At 63.8% G+C, this 20,489-nt stretch overlaps 2 protein-coding genes across 2 annotated transcripts; both read right to left on the bottom strand.

The window, feature by feature from the left end:
• Window positions 1-312: 312 nt before the first annotated feature.
• Window positions 313-4,502, bottom strand: SYTL1 (synaptotagmin like 1). Its single transcript, XM_036397016.2, has 14 exons — window positions 4,279-4,502; window positions 3,819-3,964; window positions 3,360-3,459; window positions 3,033-3,072; window positions 2,683-2,773; window positions 2,466-2,566; window positions 2,110-2,229; window positions 1,732-1,898; window positions 1,551-1,653; window positions 1,292-1,453; window positions 1,148-1,226; window positions 934-1,033; window positions 655-860; window positions 313-555 (listed from the first exon to the last, which is right to left on the bottom strand). Exons 1-14 carry the CDS (start codon window positions 4,491-4,493, stop codon window positions 416-418), a joined length of 1,770 nt encoding a protein of 589 aa, XP_036252909.1. The 5' UTR covers window positions 4,494-4,502; the 3' UTR covers window positions 313-415.
• A 4,984-nt stretch (window positions 4,503-9,486) lies between these two features.
• Window positions 9,487-16,522, bottom strand: TMEM222 (transmembrane protein 222). Its single transcript, XM_036397082.2, has 6 exons — window positions 16,404-16,522; window positions 14,665-14,749; window positions 14,027-14,058; window positions 12,977-13,073; window positions 12,573-12,703; window positions 9,487-11,714 (listed from the first exon to the last, which is right to left on the bottom strand). The coding sequence occupies exons 1-6, from the start codon at window positions 16,517-16,519 to the stop codon at window positions 11,627-11,629; spliced, it is 549 nt and encodes a 182-aa protein (XP_036252975.1). The 5' UTR covers window positions 16,520-16,522; the 3' UTR covers window positions 9,487-11,626.
• Between the last annotated feature and the right edge of the window lie 3,967 nt (window positions 16,523-20,489).

The raw sequence follows: 20,489 nt of genomic DNA, 5'->3' as shown, positions 1-20,489 counted from the left end.
ACCCCCCAGCCCCAGCAGTCCTGGGACAGCAAAAACACCTTTGTGGATTTGGCTGTTCTCCCACAGTGACTGGGAGCCAGGGTGGGCAGCCCAGAGCGGGGGACCCCAGTAAGAGAAGGGGCACCCGGGCAGAGCAGGGCCCCCACCCCCGGGGGATGGAGGGCACAGCCCCACACTGGGAGCAGCAGCTCCAGCCCCACAGTGGAGGGAGAAGGCAGGGGATGCTGGCCAGTGCAACAAACAGCCACCAGATGTGCCCACAGCAATAAAAAGCTGCCAGATGTGCCCACAGCAATAAACAGCTGCCAGCTGTGCCCTCTGGTGCCACTTCATTGCTGCTGGAGGGGAGGGCACAGACCCCAGCCCGCACAGACCCCGCGGTCCCGCTGGCAGCAGCTGCTCCGCGGGGCCGGGGCTACCCCCGGGGCACCAGGTTGGTCCGCAGGGGCAGCAGCGCCTCCACCCAGCGCCCGGGCTGCTGCAGCAGCTGCTTCCACACGCCCTGCTCCTCCGCCGTGGAGTCCATCCAGCCCACGGGCAGCCCGTAGCTGCTGCCTGCGGGGAGAGCACCCCGTCAGCCCCGGGGATGGGGACACCCTGGGGACACCCCAGGGGATTGGGGACACCCCGGGAACTGGAAGCCCCTGCTCTCACCGGTGCCCAGGCTGAGGCGGATGCCGCCCAGCTGGCGTTTGGAGAAGGCTTCGTGGTGCCAGAGGGTGAACTCAGCACAGGCCTCGGCCAGGTCCCTGGCCTGGAAGCCGTCGTACACCATGGTGTGGTTGAAGAGGGGGTTCAGGCTCCGCTTCACCACCCGCGTCTTCTGCCGGCTGGCCTTGCTGTCGTCGGGCAGCACGTAGCTGGGGGGACACTGGGGTCAGGGGGACGCCCCAGCTGCCCCTCGGGTGTCCCCAGCGTCACCCCCACCCTTACCACTGCACGAAGGCATCCACGGTGCCGCTCTGCAGCGGGATGAGGCTCTGGGCATCCTTCACCCAGATGTGCAGCTCGCCTGTGGGTGGCATCCCCGCTCCTGCGGGCCAGAGGGGTCAGGGCCACCCTGCCATGCCATGCCATGCCATGCCATGCCATGCCATGCCATGCCATGCCATGCCAGCCCTGCTGGCTGCCCACGGGCCCCTCTCACCTTCCGAGCCGGCGGGGATGAATTTGAGCGCCAGGTTGAGGCTGCCACGGCTGGCCAGGCCGTGCGAGGGGATGGGCACCTGAGGAGCACAGGGGGTTACAGGGGCACTGCACCCACGGGGGGCTGGGGAGGTGGGCAGCTCACCCGTGGCTGCAGGCTGAACCACTCGGGCCGCGTGTTGGCCCAGTCCCAGGTGCCCAGCGCCACCTCCACCTCGCCCAGGAAGAGGTTCCTGCCCAGGCTGTCATGGTGCCACACGGAGAGGTTCAGGGTCCGGCCCTGCAGGTCCCTCTTCTCCAGCTTGTACTGGTGGGGAGGGGACACAAGGTGGGATTAGCCACCCCACCCACCCAGTCTGAGCCACGGGGACCCTCCAAGCCCACCCCAAAGGAGGGTCAGGAACCTTGAGGGTCTCGTTGAAGACGGGGTCCAAGCTCCTCTTCCTCACCGCGGTCTTGCGCTTGCTGCGGTTGGACTTGTCGGGCAGCAGGTAGGTCTTGATGTACCTGCGGCCGAGAAACGAGCTGGGGGCAGTGGGGCCGAGGGGCGTCCCCTGGGCAGTGCCGCGGGGCTGGGGCACTCACGGGTCCGAGCGCTGCTTCTTGGCCTCGGCCAGCTGGCGGCAGCGCAGGACGTGCACCTGCAGCTCCTTCTCGGCAGCCTGGTAGCGCAGGGAGAACTGCACGCAGCCCCGCACGGCCACCCTGCCCAGCTCCCCCTCGCTGTACAGGCTCATCAGGCTCCCGCTCAGCTGCGGGAAACAGGCAGGGGCGATGGGGAGGTGACCCCTGCCCACCCTGCACCAGCCCCAACCCCAGCCCCAGCCCCAACCCCACTCCCAGCCACAGTCCCACTCCCATCCCCATCCCAGTCCCATTCCCAGCCCAAACCACACCCCCAGCCCCAGTCCCTTTCCCACTCCCAGTCCCATTCCCACTCCCATCCCCACCCCAGTCCCGTACTGTGGAGGAGCTGAGGCTGGACACGGAGGAGCTGGTGCTCAGCAGCCTCGGGGGGGTGTGGCCGTTCTGTGGGGACAGTGGCTCTGGGGGCGTCTGATCCGTCTGGGGGGTCTCTGGTCTCTGGAAATACAAAGAGGGGTCAGCACCCCCCCTTGGGCCCCCAGACCCACTGAGGACAGCCAGTCCCCAGCAGTGCCTGGTGCTTGGGTGCAGCCCATGCTGTGCTGGCTTTGTCCAGTCCCCCCAGGTCCCCAAAACCCCACAAAGACACCTCCAAAACTCCTGACAACCCTCTCCAGCCCCCCAATCCCATACAGCCCCCCAAGTTCCATAGAGCCCCCCCAGCCCCATCCCACCTGCCCAGCGCTGTGGCTGCCGTGTGCCGAGTCCGGCTCTTCCTCCTCCTCCTCATCCTCCTCCGTGCTGCTCGAGCCCAGGGAGGGACCTCCCGTGTCACCTGCAAGGACAAGGGGTGGGCGGGGGTCCAAGCACCGGGGGTGGCAGGAGGGGAGTCCCTGCAGTGCTGGGGGACTCCAGCCCCAGCCCCCCAGCACTGACCCGGGTCCCGCTCACCTGGGCTGTCCTGCTCCCTCGGGGGGATGCCACCCTGCAGCACGGGCTGTGACCCCGGGGTCCCCTCCACAGCCGGGCCGGGGGGGCTGGGCTGAGAGGGAAAGGATCAGAGGGGACCCCGGGCACCCCCTCCTCCCCCAGCTGCTCCCCCAGCCCGGCCCAGCCCTCCCCTGTGTGTTCCTGGGACAGGATTAGGGATAACCCAAGGGACACCCCATGGGACCTTCTGTGGGACATTTCCCATCACTCCAAGTGCAGCACAACCCTGGGATGGCACTGGGGGTGCTGCAGGGTGAACCCCACCCATCACCGGGGTCCAGGTGCTCCTTAACTCCCCAGCAGGGACCCACCTGGGGCTCAGTGGCCTCCTGCACCTCCTCGGGGGGAGAACTGCGGGAAGAGACCACCGTTAGTTTGGCCTAGATGGTGGGCAGCCAGACACCAGGACAGTGAGAGACAGTGGGACAAGGGACAGATGGACCCTGGGATGGTGGACAGACAGATGCTGGGATGGTGAGAGGCAGTGGGGGACAGATGGGCAGATACCAGCCCTGACTGCGCCGTCCCCTCCACCGGGGCTTCTGCCCCCTCCAGCCCCCTCGTGCCACCCCCAGTGGGTGCCAGTGAGATGCCACCAGCCCCGGGGCACCTGCGGGATGACGCCCTTCCTTCCTCACCTCTCATCCGTCTCCAACGCGCCATCCTCATCCTCCCTCTCCTCAGCCAGCGGCTCATCGATGGCCTCCAGGCTGGGGCCGCGCTCCAGCTCCCCCGTCCCTGGGGGCACCGGGGAGCTCAGCGGGCCCAGCCCCGTCCCCCACCCCGTCCTGGGGCACCGGGGAGCTCAGCGGGCCCAGCCCTGTCCCCCACCCCGTCCTGGGGCACCGGGGAGCTCAGCGGGCCCAGCCCCGTCCCCCACCCCGTCCCTGGGGGCACCGGGGAGCTCAGCGGGCCCAGCCCCGTCCCCCACCCCGTCCTGGGGGCACCGGGGAGCTCAGCGGGCCCAGCCCCGTCCCCCACCCCGTCCTGGGGCACCGGGGAGCTCAGCGGGCCCAGCCCTGTCCCCCACCCCGTCCTGGGGCACCGGGGAGCTCAGCGGGCCCAGCCCCGGCCCGGTCCCGGTGCCCCTCGCGTACCCCGGGGCCGCCTCCTGCGGCGGATGGAGGCTCGCACCAGGTCGGAGCCCAGCGGGTGCTGGTGGCGCTGGGCGCGGGCGTCGCTGAACCAGTCCCCGGTGAGGCTCCGCAGCCGCGCCGGGTCCGACACCGACTTGCGGAGTTTGCTGGTGGGCGGGAGGGGGACACTGGGACCGCCGGGCTGGCACTGCCATCGGCCCCTGTGCCACCGCCCCAGAGCCTCCCCGGTGGATGGAGCCGCCCCAGCAGGGCCTGGGGGACAGCAGGACCCCTCCCCAGGGCCTCCGGGACCCCCGGTGCTGCTGTGACAAACCCTGAGCTCAGGGGGTGACCCCATCCCCGGGTGGGCAGGGGACCCTCGGCCTGGCTGTTCTGGGAACAGGGAACTCTCTCAGGCCCCAGGGAGCTGCTGCTGGGGGCTCCCCGCTGTCCCCAGGGGTGACCCCGACCCCCGGCCCACCTGACGCGGCCCTCCTCCCGCCGGCGGAGCTGCCAGTCCCGCTGCAGCACCCGGGCGATGCAGCTCCGCTCCTCCTCCGTCAGGAAGCTCAGGTCCAGCGGCGGCTCGGGCTGCAGCGCCATGCGGGGCGGCGGGGACAGCGCGGGGACAGCGCGGGGACAGCGCGGGGACACGGGCGGCTCAGCGCGCCGGGCGTGCACCAGCGATGCCAGCATCCCGAGGGGCAGCTGGGGGCCGCTGGGCGGGATCCGCCGCGCTCATCCCGCTGCGAGGACAACGGGGCGAGCTCAGCCCGCAGCCCCTGAACGGCCACAGACACAGGGGACACCGGGCCGGGGCCCAGGGTGCCCGGGAAGGGCACAGGCAGCCCGGGGACACCGGGCCGCTCCTCCCGCTGCCGGCTCCGTGCCAGCCCAGCCCTGCCCGCGGCCGCTGTTTGCCCAGCGTGTTTGCTCAGGGCTGGCTCTGCCCCTGCCGCTTTCCCAGGGATTCACCGGCTGCCAGGGCACACGGACAGATGGCAGAAGGGGCTCGGCTGCCCCCGCCATGGGCTGAGCCCGGAGCAGGCCGAGGCCGTGCTCAGCCCATCACATCTCCCAGAGGGTCTTGCCCCATGCCCGGCGCTGCCTCACCGCGGCCCTTCCTGTCCCCGGCGTTGGGAAAGCGCTGCCTGGAGTCACCGAGGGCAGGAAATTGCAGCAGCCGTGGGGCAGGAGCAGCCTGAACCCCCCCGGGCACGCCCCGGGCACGCCCCAGGTTCTGGGCACCCACAGAGCCAAGCCCGGGGGTGTCCCCCCTCCACCAGCGGCCCTGTCCCCAGCCCCAAAGGTGACCCTGACCCCGCTCCACGGGTGGCCCTGTCCCAGCCTGTCCCCAGCCTCTCCGAGGGTCCTTTCCCTGCCCCACAGGTGCCCCCGGGGTGTCAGACACCCCCCAGCCCAGGACCTGAGCACAGTGGGTGCCAACCCCGCCACAGCAAACCAGGGACCCCCCCCAGCACACACAGGGAACCCCAACGCCCCCTGTCCCCCTCGGGCGCCCTGGGACACCCACCAGCCCCCGGCCCCCAACATCGCCTCGGGAGGGGTCCCGGGGGCACGAACCGGCTCTGCCCGGGGCCGGGAGGGGTCCCGGGGGCACGAACCGGCTCTGCCCGGGGGCGGGGGTGATGCTGCCGCTGTCTCCCCGCCGCAGCCGCTCGTATCCTGTTCACAGCCGGCACACGGGGGGGTCCCCCCGCCCCGGAACAGAGCCACCACCTAAAAATGTCACCGAGCTCTGAGCCAGGCCCCGTTCCCTTGGGGTGCCCCAAACCGAGCCGGGAAGGAGCAGCGGAGCCCCCAGGGGGGTGCTGGCGCCCGGCCCCCGCCCCGCACCAGTCAAACCAGTTCAGCCTCCCCAGCGGCCCCAGCCGGGGCTTGCACGTCCCCCTTTTCTCACTGCAGGCAGCCCGACAAGATTGGGGGGGGGGGGTCCAGACGGTGTGAAACGCCCCCCAGGCCCCCTCCCCAAAGTGCACCCACGGCCGGCCCCTCCCGGGGGGCCCCCCCAGCCCCCAGGCAGGTCCCAGAGCCCGGAGCCCCCCCCACGCCTCCTCCCGGCACCAGGGGACCCATCCCGGGGGGCTCGGGTCAGAGCCAGGTCTGTGTCACGGCGTGGGGACAAGAACAGTCACCCTCAAAGGGGAGCCCCCAGCCCACGCTCCTCACAGAGGGCGCAGAGGGAGGAGGGTGCGCAGCCAGAGGAGCGAAACCAGCCCCCCCTGGGCCCCGCTCAGCCCCCCGGGCCCGGCTCAGCCCCACGCCCCCCTCACCTGCCCAGGTGCGGGGCTCTCCGTGCCCCCGGCAGCCCTCGGTGCCCCCGGCCCGGCCCGGCTGCGCCCGGGGTGACTCAAGCGCAGCCCTGCGAGCGCCTCCGCGCCCGGCGGCACCAAAGCAGGGACTGGAGCCAGCAGCACCCGCCGGACGGGACTCAACTGGGCTGAACTGGGCTGAACTGGGAGGCGTCAGCGCCCGGGAAGGGGCGGCGCAGCGGGGATGCGCCCGGGACGGGGGCACCCCAAGCCTGGGGGAGACCCCAAGGTGTGGAAAAGGGGAGGGGGTGGGAGATGTCCCCCCCTGGTGCCACAGCGGGGCTGGGGGCAGGATGTGCCTCTGGGGCTCCCGGGAGAGCGCCTGGGGGAACTGGGGGCACTGGTCTGTGCTGGGGCTGGGGGAGCAGCACACCCGCCCCCTGCAGCCCCCACCCCAAAGCGTGGGGACCCAGCTCCCTGGGGCTTTGCAGGACCCCATCCCCAGGGTGCCCCCAGTCCATAATGCCTTCCCAGCCCACGGGACGGCCCCAGCCCCCTCCCCAAACCGTGGTTCCCCCATCCCATCCCACCCCCAGGGCATGGCTCCCCCATTCCCTGCCCCACAGATCCATCCACCCCCATCCTGCCCTGAACAGCCGGGGTTCCCGAGCAGCCAGGACCACCCTGGGCACTCAGCCCCACGCAGGATGGGGCCAGCAGTGCCAGGCAGGGATAAACCCCGGGCAGGAGCACCACAGCAGGACCTGTGCCTCAGTTTCCCTCGATGCCAGAGGGAGAGCAGCTGGCTGGGGGTGGGGGACAGGCTCCCCCCCCAGCTCTGATGTCAGATGGCAGCACTTGACGAGCACAGGACTGCAAGAAAAGGGGATTATTTTTAGCCTGGTGTCTCAGGAAATGAGACTTCGGCAGTGGCTTCGTGTGTCTGTCCCTGGGCCACTCCCCTCCCTCCCTGTCCCCCTGCAGGGCTCTCGCTGCTCAGCTCTGGGGGGGTCCCAGAGGAGGGGATCCCCCCGTCCCAGGGGTGTCCTGGGAATGCAGCCAGGCCTCTGCAGAGGAACAGGGATGTGGGGACATCTGAGTCCCCTCAGGGCTTCCCGTGGGCTGGGGCTCAGCTCTGGGTCACCCCAGGTGGGCACCCTGGGCCCTTTGCTCTGCAGCACCCACAGTGAGGAGCCCTTATGGGATGGAGAAGGGCGTGAGGAGAAGTGGGACACGTCCTGCAGTGTGTCCCAGCCCATCCCTGCTGACCCAGGGGTGCAGAGAGTGCGCTGGGTCTCAGCCACAGCCTCGGGTGCTGGGGACGGAGGCTGCACCAACCGGTGACACCCAGGAGCACCCAGGAGCACCCTGGCACCTGAGCCAGGTGCTGGGCCAGCCCTCGGGGATGGTTTTCCTTGCAGGCAGCTTGCGGGGCACAGGGGCATGGGCAGGTTCTGTCTCAGCCGGGTGCAGCCCCGAGCCAGCGCTGCCAGGAGCGAGTCCCAGCTGCTCCCAGCCCTCCTCCCCTTCCAGGTCCTGCTCCTCAGGTCTGGGAGGTTCAGGCAAGTCTGGTTCTCCTGGGGGGAAACTGAGGCAGGAGCAGGCACTGGAGCATGGGCGGGGACCCAGCAGTGGATTTTTGGGCGGTGGGGAAGCCCTTGCAGCACAGAATCCTGGCTTTGGCACGGCCACGTGTCCCCCCAAGGCATGGGGACACCTGGCCCCTTCCTCTGCTGGGGTCTCAGCCTCCCGTGCCCTCTGCCCTCCCCGGCCCGGTGATGTGGCACTCAGAGAAACGGTGCCACCCACGGGAATGGTGCCACCCACGGGAATGGTGCCACATCCCCCGGGACAGACCCCAGCTCCCACAGGGACAGACCCCAGCTCCCTGGGGCTGGGGGCCCTTTGCTTGCTCCTCCTTTTCATTTTTTATTCCAAATCCCCACACCAGAGCAGGGAGCCCGAGGGGTTTCCAGCTGTGGCTCTGGCTGGGAATGGCACTCAAGGCCTGGCTGGGAGGCCGGCGCTGGGTCTGGCCCCCCTTCCCTTCCCCTGCCTGGGAAACAAGGAGGGATCCGCAGCCTGGGAGGCACCGCAGCCCCCGCAGCGTCCAGAGCTCCCAGCGGCACGGGTATCGCTCCTGGGGGAGCCTTTGATGCACCCACAAAGGGGGCGCCCCCTGGGACCGCTCCCCTCGGGCCAGCTGCCCAAAAGTGACCGCATTTCAAAGGCGGGGACATTCCCGGCTGCCCGCAGGGAGGGAGGTCGGGACCCCCAGCCCCGCTCCGGCCCCGCTGCCCGGCGGGGTCGGTCACACGCGGCCGCCCCAGGCGAGGAGGGCGCGGGGGAGCAGCGGGGTCGCTCCGGGATGGATGGATGGGGGATGGATGATGGATGGATAGATGGATTCCATCCATCCTGCAGCATTCCCGGCCCCCGGGGCCACGCTGGAGCAGAGGGGAGCAGGGCTGGCACAGCAGCCTCCTGCCCGGGGCACCTGAGTGGGGCACACTCGGCCCGACAGCTTCCCTCCTGTGACTGAACCCCACAGCTCGTCCCACAGAGCCCCTGAGCTCCCGGCAGCAGCCGGAGATTGTTTGGGAAACCCTGCCAGGCTCGGGAGGCTCCCTGCGGTCCCAGGGGCTTTGCATCCTCACCTCACCTCCCAGCGACAGATGTGTGAGGATAAAGCCCTGAGAGCCGCCTGCCAGCCCGCAGGAGCTGGGCTTGCTGCCTGGAGGGGCTGAGCAGGAGGATCCAGGTGGTTTTCCATGAAATGGCTGCACCATGAAATCCCCTGGCCTCGGACACAACCTAATTTTAAGGCTGATGTACTCCCTGCCCACAGCTCCAGCCTCTGGATGTCAGATGGAACAGAAAATCAGTGGCTGCATCTGCAGTCAGCAGGCACAGCTTCCGCTGCTCCCAGCTCAGGCAGCAGACCCTGCTGAGAGAAGGGAAAATGAGTCTGGCTCTTTGCTCCTGGCAGCCCCAGGGCCAGGCCAGGCGTCCCCTCCCCTGGGAACGATGGGGGCTCTGGGCTGGGAAGGGAAAGGAGCTGGGAAAGCAGCGCCTCCAGAAAAAAGGACACAGACAAAAGGGAAGCTGTTCACAGCTGAAGGGAATCAGCCTTGGAAAAAGGCATCTCCCACCCCAGAACACTTGGCTGCCCCTGCCCCGGCATTAAATCCCGGGAACTCTTCCTGCACTGCAGGGGTGGGGAATTCTCCTGCCCCCCAAAGCTCCTTCCCAGCAGCAGGGTTGGGAGTTTTCCCTGGAGCAGGGAAAAGGGCGAGTTCATGAAGCCAAAGGTGTGGGAGCTTCGGGATCCTTTGGGCAGGAGAGGGGCCAGGGAGATCCTGATCCCAACCCTGCTCTCGCCTGAGGGCTGGGAGCAGAGACAGCACTGGGAGATATCCACAGAAATCAGTTTATTTCCCTGCCGTCGGGATTATGAAACCACAGAAGCAGAGTTTAAATATTTACAAAGAAATCCAGCGCCCCGCAGAGATGAAGGGAACAAAGGATGAGGGATGGGGGCTCGCCCTCGCCATTCCAAACTCCGCTCTGGTAAAAAGCATCAGGAGCAAACGAGAGGGAATTTCACAGTGGGGTTTTGGAAGTCCAGGGGCCCCCTGACACCCCCAAGTCTCAGCTTTGGCAATTCTTGCAGAGCTCGTGGATAAAACACGGACGGGAGGGGCTCGAGGTTATTGCTGAGGGTGGATCCAGCCCCGGGGCCGGCACTCCAAGGAATCGCCCTGAAATCAGCGCGAGGGGAAGCTCTCCCCTCTCCCAGCGCTGGGCAGCGCTCCTGGGCGGAGACCAGAGCTCGCAGCGCTCCGTGCTCTCCTCCCGGCTCCCTCCGATCAGGATTTGGGTGCCCCAGCAGCCTCCATCCATGCTCTGAGCACGGGAAGGGAAGGGAGGGACTGCACAGAGCAGCCAGCGCTGCTCCAGCTCCGGGCTCAGGCCACGATGGGGTGACAGAGGGACAACAATGAGCAGGAGGTCTAAGGGCTGGTTTAAAAGTGACCGAGGAACAGGGGAAGCACAGAAACGAGCTCGAGGAGGGTCCAACCCTCCCACATGGCTGGAGGAGCAGGGAAGTGGCACCTGGGGAGGGGTCTGAGAACCAGAGGGCTGACACTGAGCGGGCTCTGCAGTCAGAGGAAGCTGCAGACATGGCAGGGACCCCAGGAAAGCTTTCCTGCTGGCCACAAGCACTCCTTGAAATGCATTCCTTGGAACCCATCAGGTACTGGGGCAAAGGTGTGAGTGGAAAAGCCCCTCTCCCCCTCTGCAGTCAGCAGGGACCCGCTCAGCTGCACGTGGCCCTTCAGCCAGGCTGGGGTTAAAACTGCCCTGGCTCAGAGCCCTCCAAACCCAGCCCCTGCAGAGCAGACCCAGCTGCAGGAGGGGTTCCAGGTCACACCCAAACTCCCTCCCTGCCTGGCACTCGGGAACAACCCCCCCATGGCCCATCCTACCTGAGCTGTGCTCCCCACACCAATCCCTGCACAGCCCCCGTGCCCAGCTGTGCTCCCCAAAGCTCCCTAAACCATTCCTCAGTCACCAGCCAGGAGAAGCCTCTGCCCCAGTTTCTGCTGCAAAGCCCAGCCAGACAGGCAGCTCCCAGTGCCTCCACCCCGTCTCCAGCCCCAGGCTCAGGGGCTGCTCCCACAGAGCTGCTCCAGCCCCAGGCTCAGCTCCCTGCCCCAGCTGCTGCCTGCCCTGCTGGGAGCTCGGGGATAAAAGGGAAACGAGTGGCTTGTGAGGATTGCAGCGCCAGATTTAGCAACAGAGAGCCCAAGGAGAAGCAGGGGAGTGGTATTTTCTCTGGCACAAGCTGAAAGGGACCAAGGGCTGCCTCCCCAAGCTGCAGCAGGCTCCTGAGGGGTGCACCCTGCCATGAGCTGTTCCCCAGCCAGCCCTTCAGCTTTCCTGCCCTTCCAGGCTCACCAGCAGGACCAGGGGAGCCGGCCCTGCCACGAGCAGTGTCCCACCTCACCTCCTGCCACTGCTGGGGCCATCCCTGAGTGCTGGGGCACCCCAGCCTCCCACAAGAACCCACACCTCCCCTCTGGAATGTGTGCTACTGGAGAGGTGTGCCACAGGGAGAACAGCAACTCCTAACTGCAGACCCAGGGAACTGAGGAAGCATCTGGTGAGGAGGAGGAAAGCAGGTGCTCAGAGAGACCCTCCCAAGGTGGATCTGCTCGTGCCACTGCAGGAGGCAGAGCTGCCTTGAGGCTTTTCTTGGCACTGAAAGCAAAGGTGCCCACCCCTCCCCTCCCCTGATCCCATTCCCACCTCCCCAGCTGCAGAAAGGGAGAGGGCAGAAGCTTCCAGACCCCTGACACCGGGAGACACCATCGACAGAACAGAGACAGGAGGAAAAGAAGCTAGCTCCAGGAGAGGAAGATGAGCTGTCACGATGGAGTGGGGCTGCCACCTTCCCTGGAAAAGGCTCCCAGAGCCCCAGGCCTCCATCCTGCTGGATCAGTCACAGTTTCTTCCTTTGTGTGCTCAGGAATGGGGGGGCCAGGGCTGCCATCACCGCAGGTGCAGGGTGAGAACCACGGTCACAATCACCCCCAGGAACAGGACAAAGGGCAGCCAGGTCTTCACAAAGCCCCCTATGCTGCAGGAGGAAAAGGGGACAAGGTTTCAATGTGAGAAACCAGCAGAGACAAAAGGATGGGAGAACAACTGGAGAAATCGGAGGGAGACAGATGCCTGACTGTTACCTGCTGCTGGCACTGCCACACACCCCATCCTGGAAATTTGGTGTTAAAAGCTGAGACTCAGTTAGAACCACAAACAACAGGGCTGGAGTCTCCTTCCAGCTGAAATTAAGTCAAAGACAAGCCCATTTCATCCCTGCACAGACAGGAATGGTGACAGGAGGCCACAAAAAACGAAACCCCATTACCACAGGGCTTGTCATTCCGACTGCTGGTGGATTTAACCAAGACAGCTGGAGCTGTCCAAAAGCAGGTGAAGCAGCTCCTCCAGGACAGGGAAGACTGCACAGAAGTGGAGCTTCATGAGCCTTTCCTTAAGGAAAGCTCGGGGTTTCCCTCTGCAGTGCAGTGGGAAGCTCCACAGCAGCTGGAAATCAGACCAGTTTTTATGTAAACAAGACTCAAGAGAGGGGAGGGAAACCAGTAATCCTTGGAGAGAAGCCATCCTGTGACCTTATGTTCTGACCTATCCCAGCCAGAAGACAACACAGAGTGAGATTTGCTTTAGCCAGCATTTCTCAAATTCCAGGCACTCCAAACCAGCAGCCAGAAACAGGATTTTGGGAGCAGCACCTAGTGCAACCCAGCAAGCACTCCTGCTTCTCCTGCTGAGCACAGGCAGTGACAGCACCAGCAACACACCCACGGCTTGGGGGGTGTTTCTCCCTTCTCCGTGGGCCAGGTGATGCTTCAGAGGGCTCAGGAGAAGGAAAGGGCCCCTTCTGCTGCTGAATCCAGGCTGTCCCTCAGCTCACCTGACGTATTTCCCGTAGAGGAGTGTGAAGAAGCACAGTTTCACCATGTTCCAGGAGGTGCTGTTATCATATCTCATCAAGTTTAAGGCCAGAGCCACGTGGGAATGGCAGTTGTCACAGCAAAGGTTGTGCTGGAACACAAAAAGGGATTAGAAATCCTGTCCCTGAGGTTTGCCAGCCCTGGTGGGCAAGCCCCAGGTCTCCCCCCACAGTGGGGCGAGGAGGGATCCCTCCCAGCCCTGCAGAGATACGGAATGGTTTGGGCTGGATGGACTTGGAAGCTCCTTGCTCCAACCTGGCCTTGAACACTCCCAGGGTATCCAGAGTGTCTCTGGGATGCCTGGAGCCCCTGGGGGACCCTCCCTCCCTGCCTCCCCCCAGGCAGGACAGGACAGGAGCTGTACCATGCGGTGCTTGTACTCCTCGGAGGCGTCGTGCACAGCCGTGTCCCAGGCGTTGGGACCCGTGGCATAAACCTTGCTGGGATCCAGCTTCCAGTACCTAGGAGGGTGAGAACAGCTTCCTTGGCATGGTTCCACTGCTGCACCTGCCCCAGTGCTTGCTCCTTGGTGGAATCACAGCGTCAAAGGAGCCACGAGGCTCAGAGACCAACTCCTGGCCCTGCACAGCCAGCGCCTCTGAAGTGCACAGAGCCCAGCTCTTGTTGCCATCTCATCACAGGGGTTCCATGCTGTTGTCTCCTTATTGCAGAAGTTTCACACCTTCTTGGTGTTTCTCCTGGGCAGCTCCTCAGAGCACTGACTCTTTCCTCTTCACAAAGCAGCCACTGACCCCAGCTCCCCTCTCACCCAGCCACCCCACTCTTTTACAGCATCTTCTTCTCATTGGGTACAGCTGTGGCCTGTTAAAGTCAGGCCTGCTCCTAATCTTTGATAATTGGCCCAGCTGCAACTCCTTAGGGGTAAGATTACTTTCTACACTATCTTTATTTTCTTATATTCTATCCCATACAAGCTGTGAGACAAGCAGAGGCAGCAGAAAGGCTGCTCAGCACCCCAGACAGAAATCACAGGGCTCAGGGGACAGCCCTGAGCTGCTCCCACGTCCCAAAGGAACCCCCCAGCCATTGTGAACACAAAGCTGACCTGGGAGACACAAAGCCAGCACTGACAGGATGGGAGAGACCTCAGCTCACCAGCACAGCCAGGCAGTGTTTACTCAGAGCACTGGTTAACATCATCCTAGAACAGTTTAGCCTTTTCTTTTCCTTTTCTCTAGCAAAGGCTCCACACAGCTCTGGATATTAACACCACCACGTTGCTGTCATGCTGCTAAAAAGATTTAATTTAATGTGGTTTCCTGAAAAGCAGGGACACAGCTGCCACCAAGGTGAAGGAGGGCAGCTGAGCACCAGGAAAAGCAGTGTCACAGCTTGTCTGTCCCCAGGAGCTGCAGGGCAGCTGCTCAGTTTAATACAAACATGCAGCACTTACTTCACAGGTTTCCCAAATGCCATGTTGTCTTCCTACAAAAACAAAAGGAGAGCTGTCTCAGGAGGCTGAAGGCAATGTTCAGGGCATGGCTGGTGCTGGAGGTCCCACAGGTGGCTGGCTGAGTGATCCAACTGCCCCACACCAATCCTGGGGGTGCCTGGGTCAGGATTCTCCTTGTTCCCATACTCCTGCTCTGGGCACATTTACACTCCACACTCAGTGACACCACTTACCTACAAGTGCCTTGTTCCCCTCCCTTTTTCTCTTTAAGTGTTAATATTTTGTTAACCCTTGGTTGCAATTGTCTCAATCTATTGGGAGCATTAATTATGCCAAATTAAAACCCTCTTTTCTTTCAGAATCCTCTGGACCCTCAGCAGCTTAAGAGGCCTGGCACACACCTGATGCTGAGCAGCACGACAGAAACAGCCACGCTGAGGCAGCTGAAGGCACTTCTGCTCCTCAGAATTAAGAGAATTTAACTCCTGAACATGAGATTTCTTTTCCCCTTCTCCTCACCAATTATTATCAGGCCCCCAGATGAGCTCCAGTGGAGCAGCAGGAAGGAGCCCAGACCCTGAGAGGGCCCTGGAGGTGTGATTTGAGCAGGAGCAGCAGGGGAGGGCAGGGGTACTCACGGACACAAAGTAGGGCCCCGCGAAGTCGCGGATGACGCCGGCCGAGGTGCAGATGCCCATGTGGCCAATGATGGGGAACAGCCACCTGCGAGGGACAGGGACACGTCAGGGGGCACCTGGCCCTGCTCCTGCCATGGCAGCGGGGCCAGGCAAGGGCTGGCAGGGACCGGAGCACAGGGAGAACACCAAGGGAGCAGCCCCAGCCCCGTGGCAGGAGGCTGGGAGGGAGCACCCCCCCAAGCAGCACCCCACCCAAAGCAGCACCCACCCAAAGCAGCACCCCACCCCAAAGCACCCCGTGCACACCATGGCAGGGCAGGGCAAGGCACGCAGGGCAGGGCGAGCCCCAGAGCCACACAAACCCCTCTGTGCAGCCAAGCACAAAGATCAGATCCTGCAGGGACTGCCTGGGCACAAAACCGGACTTTCCACTCCAGCAACCAAAAACCAGGTCGCCCTGCCCACCTTGCCATCATCACGCTGCAGCTTTCCACAGCAACCCAGATCCAAGCTCTCCTGACAGAGAACAGAATTCCTGGCTCTGGCAAGGGCGTTCCCTCCTCTAAAAGATCCCAGTGTTTCACTGACCTTCTCCCTGATGGGTGCTTACAGCCCCAGGGAGCAGCAGACCTTTATCCAACCCCCTTCCACCACCAGATCTACATCCCAAACCTTTCCCTCATCAGATCAATATCCCAACCCCCTTCCACCACCAGATCTATATCCCTAAACCCTTTCCCTCAGACCTATATCCCAACCTCCACCACCAGATCTGTATCCCAAACCCTTTCCTCATCACACCTACATGCCACCTCCTCCATCACTATCCCATGGGAGTGAATACTCCAGGTCCTGTTCCAGCCCTCTCCCACCTACTCCAGCACCCTCAGATTTGCTGATCTCCCTGATTTCCCTCTCCTCTCTCCCTGAGGGCCTCGGTGGCTCTGGCAGCTCCCTTCAGCTGGGGTTAGGAATATTAAAAAAGCTCTGGAAAATCCTCCAGGAAAAGGCCGAGGTGAAAGTTTTAAGCAATCAAAAAAGAAAAGAGATAAAAAGGATCAAAGAGACGGCAGGAGGGGACGTGCAGCCTCTCCCCGGGCCGTTCCCGATCCCGGCACACCCCACCCCACATCTTGTACCCGACTGGGAGCCCGGCTCGGCAAACATCACCTGACGGGAACCCGGGGGAAGAGCAGGTGGAAAAACAAGCCTCGCTGTGCCCAGACAACCCCCACAGCCACAGCTTTGCGCGTTCTCACGAGCGGAGCAGAGCTCCGAGCTCTCCCTGGAGCCTGCCCACGCTTGGCCGGGAAGGCACAGCGGGTCCCGGTGATGCAAAGGAACGCACCGAGACTCCCCGGGGGCACGGGCTGCTCTCAGATCCCTGCGCTCAAAAGCGCTTCCCACGTTCCCGACTCGCTCCGCTCCCGCAGGGACAGGCCCGTTCCGCACCGGGCCTTCCCCTGCTCCCACGGCCGCGGAACGAGCCCGTCCCGGGCCGGGGCCCCGCGGCAGCCGAGCGCCCCGGGACGGCAGGCGGGAACCGGGAGCGGCAACGGGGACCGGGAGGGGCGAGGGGGAAACCCGGGAGAAGGGCTCGGGAGGAGCTCAAGGGCCCGGGGGAAGCGCGGGGCTCCCGGGACAGGCGAGGGGAGGCCCCGGGGGAGGCGCGGGGGTCCCGTCCGGGCCCGGCCCCCGCCGCGCCGCCCGCCCCGGTGCGGCCCCGGCGCCTCGCTCACGTCAGGACGGGGATCGGGGTCCACACCACGCAGTGCGGGAAGCGGCCGCGCTCCGCGTCCGGCGCGGCGCCGCCGCCGCCATTGAACTGCTTCATCCCGGGCTCCGCCGCCGCCATGCCCGGGGCGCGCCCGCAGCGCGTCACTTCCGGCGGGCCCGCGCGCTTCCGGGCACCGGGAAACCGGGAGCGGGCCCGGGCCGGGAATGGGAACGGGAATGGGAACGGGACAGGACAGGGAATGGGCCGGGGCCGCAGCCGCAGGACCAGAGCCCAGGTCCGGGCCTGGGCCCCCAGGGCCGGGAGCAGGGGGAGCCCCCTAAAGCCCCGAGGGGAGCTCAGGGGCAGAAATCATCAGAAATTATCCGAAGTAATCAGAAATTATCCGAAATAATCAGAAATCATCAGAAATAATCCGAAATCATCATCCCACGGAGCCTCCGGGACGGGGGAGGAACTGTCAGAGCAGCACCAGCAGAGGGAAAGCCCCGGGTTAGGAAAATAACAATCGCTTTATTAGGAAGTTAAACTCGAACTACAGGAGGAAGCTGGAGAAATGTGTTTATTCCAGATCCCCACCTACCCCAACCCTGGGAGCACAGTGAGACCCGCGGGGCTGGGGGAGCACAGCGGGGTCAGGGCTGCCCCAGCCCAGCCCAGTTTGGGGCTGTCCTGCCCCAGGCTCAGCAGAGCTGCCCGTGCCCCCTTCCAGCCCTGCGTCCCTCCCCATTCTCCTTGGAGCTGCTCATTTCCCCTCATGGCACAGCCAGGGCTCTCCAGGAGAGCTGTGGTGGCACTGCCCTGCCAGGGCTTGGCAATAAAAACAAACACTCTTATAATAAATAAATAAAATTAATATAAATAAACCAAGAATCCCTTTCTGCATGTGGTACAGAGGCAGCACAGAGCCGAGGGGGTTTGGGGACTGACAGAGCCCGTTCCCCACACTCATCACAAACTTACAGCTCCCCCTTTTTACCAACATTCCTTCACCAAAGGCTTCTCCCTGCTTTGTGCCCTCCTCCCCTCCCTGCCTGGTCCCTCCTGTTGGGCTGGGCCTGGCCGTGGGTGTTCTGCGTTCCAGGGCAGAGCAGCAGTGGCACAAAGAGCTTTGGACCCCGAGGGCTCCGGGGGTGAGCTCTGCCCACCTGAGGGGCCACCCCGAGGGGCCCTCCCCTCTGGAGGGGCCACTGGGCAGCAGAAAACATCACTCCAGTTCCCTCTCAGGGTGTCCTCCCCGCCCTCAGACCACAGCAGCTCCCCTTGAGCTGTCTGGTGGAAAGGAATCCACAAAACAGTCTGTCTCCAAAAAAAGAGAGAAAGCTGAGCAAATCAAACACTGGAGAGCCAAGCCATGGCTGGCGCTTTGGTTTCTGCTTTCCTCTTCCAGGACAAAGAGCAATGGGTTCAAACTGAAAGGGGGAAATCAGCTTGGACAAGAGGAAGGAATCCTCCCTGTGAGGGCGGGCAGGCCCTGGCACAGCTGGGGCTGCCCCTGGGTCCCTGGCAGTGCCCAGGGCCAGGCTGGGCACTGGGCTGGGAGCAGCCAAGGGAAGGTGTCCCTGCCCAGGCAGGGGTGCAGTGAGATGCCCTTTAAGGTCCCTTCCACCCCTGAACATTCTCTGATTCCATCTTGGCACTCGGGATGGCAGATGCACACAAAGGTTGTGTTTCACTGAACACTTTTTGTTCGGCAAAGGAAAAAAGCCCTGGCATTGATTTGCTGCAGGCCAACATAAATATCAGAGATTGTGAAAAAGCCACAAACGAGGGCCAATGTTCACATCAGCTAATGTGGTCCTGCCACATCGCTCGGATTAGGCAATGGATTTGCTCTTCCTGCTCATGGCTGGGAGGCTGCTAAGCAGGATATCACCAGGGAGCAGCTCCTTGGCAGAGCCACACGGCGGGGACAGCGCTGGCAGGAGTGTCCCTGCAGGGGCAGCTGTGACAGGAGCGTCACCGCAGTGCCACCTCTGACAGGAGTGTCCCTGCAGTGCCACCTCCCTCCTGGGGCAGCTGTGACTCCTCTCTCCCTCCCGAACCGAGTGCAAGAAGGCAAACCCCGCTGCTGGAGCTCGGGAAGAACACAGCTTTCCCCAGGCTGGATTAAAAAAAATAATAATTAAAGCCCGAATCAATAGAGCACGGGCTGGCTGCGCAGCTCTTTGTGTCTGTCAGGGAAGCACAAGGGCTCTCCAGCCCCGGCAGAGCTCGGCTGAGCTGGAGCTGACAGCAGGGTCTTCCTAGTGACAACTGGGAAGCTGCTGCTGTTGTGCTGCTATTGATCTAAGCAGAATACAAAACACCTGAAGTCAGCAGGGAAAAATAGCTGCAGTTGGAAAAGGAGCTGTGGGGGGGAGCACAGGGAGGGGAGAGCAGGTAAGAAGTTCTCCATGCATAAAATTAAAGGCCAGGGTTTTATTGCAGCTCTCCTGCCTGACTACAGCCCTGGATCGATGTGCAGAGCAGGAATGGTGCCATCATTGTTTGTGCAAGCTCTCATTTGAGGAGGAACAAAAGGCTTTGCCAGGGGATGGCTCCTGTGCCTGCCCTCAGCCAGACACCCTCAGGACGGCGGGGCCAGCGGGTCCGGAGCCTTCCTGAGGGGAGCCATGGGGAGATGCACAAACTGTGGCTCTGTCCCAGCCCATTCTGGGGGCTCGGCGCACTCTGGGTTTGTCCCTGGGTCTGTCCCAGCCCAGCCTGGAGCCCAGCCCAGCCGGGACCCGGGGCTGTCCCGTTCAGGCCGGCTCGGGGCAGAGCCGGAGCAGCGGGCGCCCAGCCAGGCCCTGCCCTGGGCACCCTCCCTGCTGTGAGAGCCCCAGCGCTGGAGAGGCAGAGCCAGAGCCCTCAGGAGGGATCCCCTCCCCCGGCTGACACTGCAAATGTCACCGAGGCTCGGCTGCCGATGACACCAGGCCTGCGTCCTCCCCGGCCGCAGGGAGCCTGCGCTGGGCTGCGCTGGATTGTTACCCTGCTCTGCTCATGCTGGTCCCCTGCTCTGGCTGTGCCATCCCCTGCTCTGGCTGTGCCATCCCCTGCTCTGGTTGTGCCATCCCCTGCTCTGGCTGTGCCATCCCCTGCTCTGGTTTTGCCGTTCCCCTGCTCTGGCTGTGCCATTCCCCTCTCTGTCTGTGCCATCCCCTGCTCTGGCTGTGCCATTCCCTGCTCTGGTTTTGCCATTCCCCTCTCTGGTTTTGCCGTTCCCCTGCTCTGGCTGTGCCATTCCCCTCTCTGTCTGTGCCATTCTCTGCTCTGGCTGTGCCATTCTCTGCTCTGGCTGTGCCATTCCCCTCTCTGTCTGTGCCATCCCCTGCTCTGCTCTGTGCAGCCCCAGAGCCTCTCCTGGCTCAGTGTGAGCCCAAAGGTCCCTCGGGCTCTGCTGGTGCCACTCACAGCCCCAGGGGACACGCCAGCCTCAGCCACCCTCCCCAAAGTGGCCCTGAGCCACCCCAGCCCTGAGCTCCAGCCTTCAAGGCTTTTCTCTCTCCCTGCCACTGGAAGCTGCTTTTCCTCCTCCCTTTCTCTCCCTCCCCAATGCACGGGGCAGCTTCCCTGGCTCAAGGAACAGCCCCAGTTTCCCAGGGGCACACTGGAAGCACTCCCAGAGCCCAGAGCTGGTTGTGGCGACTGCTCGGCCATGAAATCCAGGACAAAACCCAGCTCCCCTCCAGGCAGCCCTAAACCCCCATCAGTCTCCAGTCCCGCAAGGCAAGGCCTGGACAGCCAGGAGGGCTGAGCTCCTCCAGCACCCACAGCAGGCACATTCCCACTCCCTGCTCCCATTTTGCTCACACACAGGACCCATCTTGAGCCCTCTGCAGTTTTGTCGCTGGCACTGCCAATGGTTCCATCACAGAAAAGTGAAGTTGTCAGGCTGAAAATACGTTCCTCCCCCCACATCCCAGAGCATATCCCTCCTCTGCCTCCTCAACCCAATCCTCTCATCCAAATGACAAATAAAACTAATTTTCTGGGTCCTTCTACCCATTTCCACCCACAATTCAAACACTGAGCTTCCAACCACTCACTCCAAGAGCTGACCCAATTAGCTGATTGCCAATTCCAGCTATGGATGCTCATTGCT

Source organism: Molothrus ater, chromosome 24 (genome assembly GCF_012460135.2).
Source record: "Molothrus ater isolate BHLD 08-10-18 breed brown headed cowbird chromosome 24, BPBGC_Mater_1.1, whole genome shotgun sequence".
Classification (NCBI taxonomy): domain Eukaryota; kingdom Metazoa; phylum Chordata; class Aves; order Passeriformes; family Icteridae; genus Molothrus; species Molothrus ater.
Note: the sequence above shows the minus strand (reverse complement) of the source record. Positions and strands in the feature narration are given on the sequence as shown.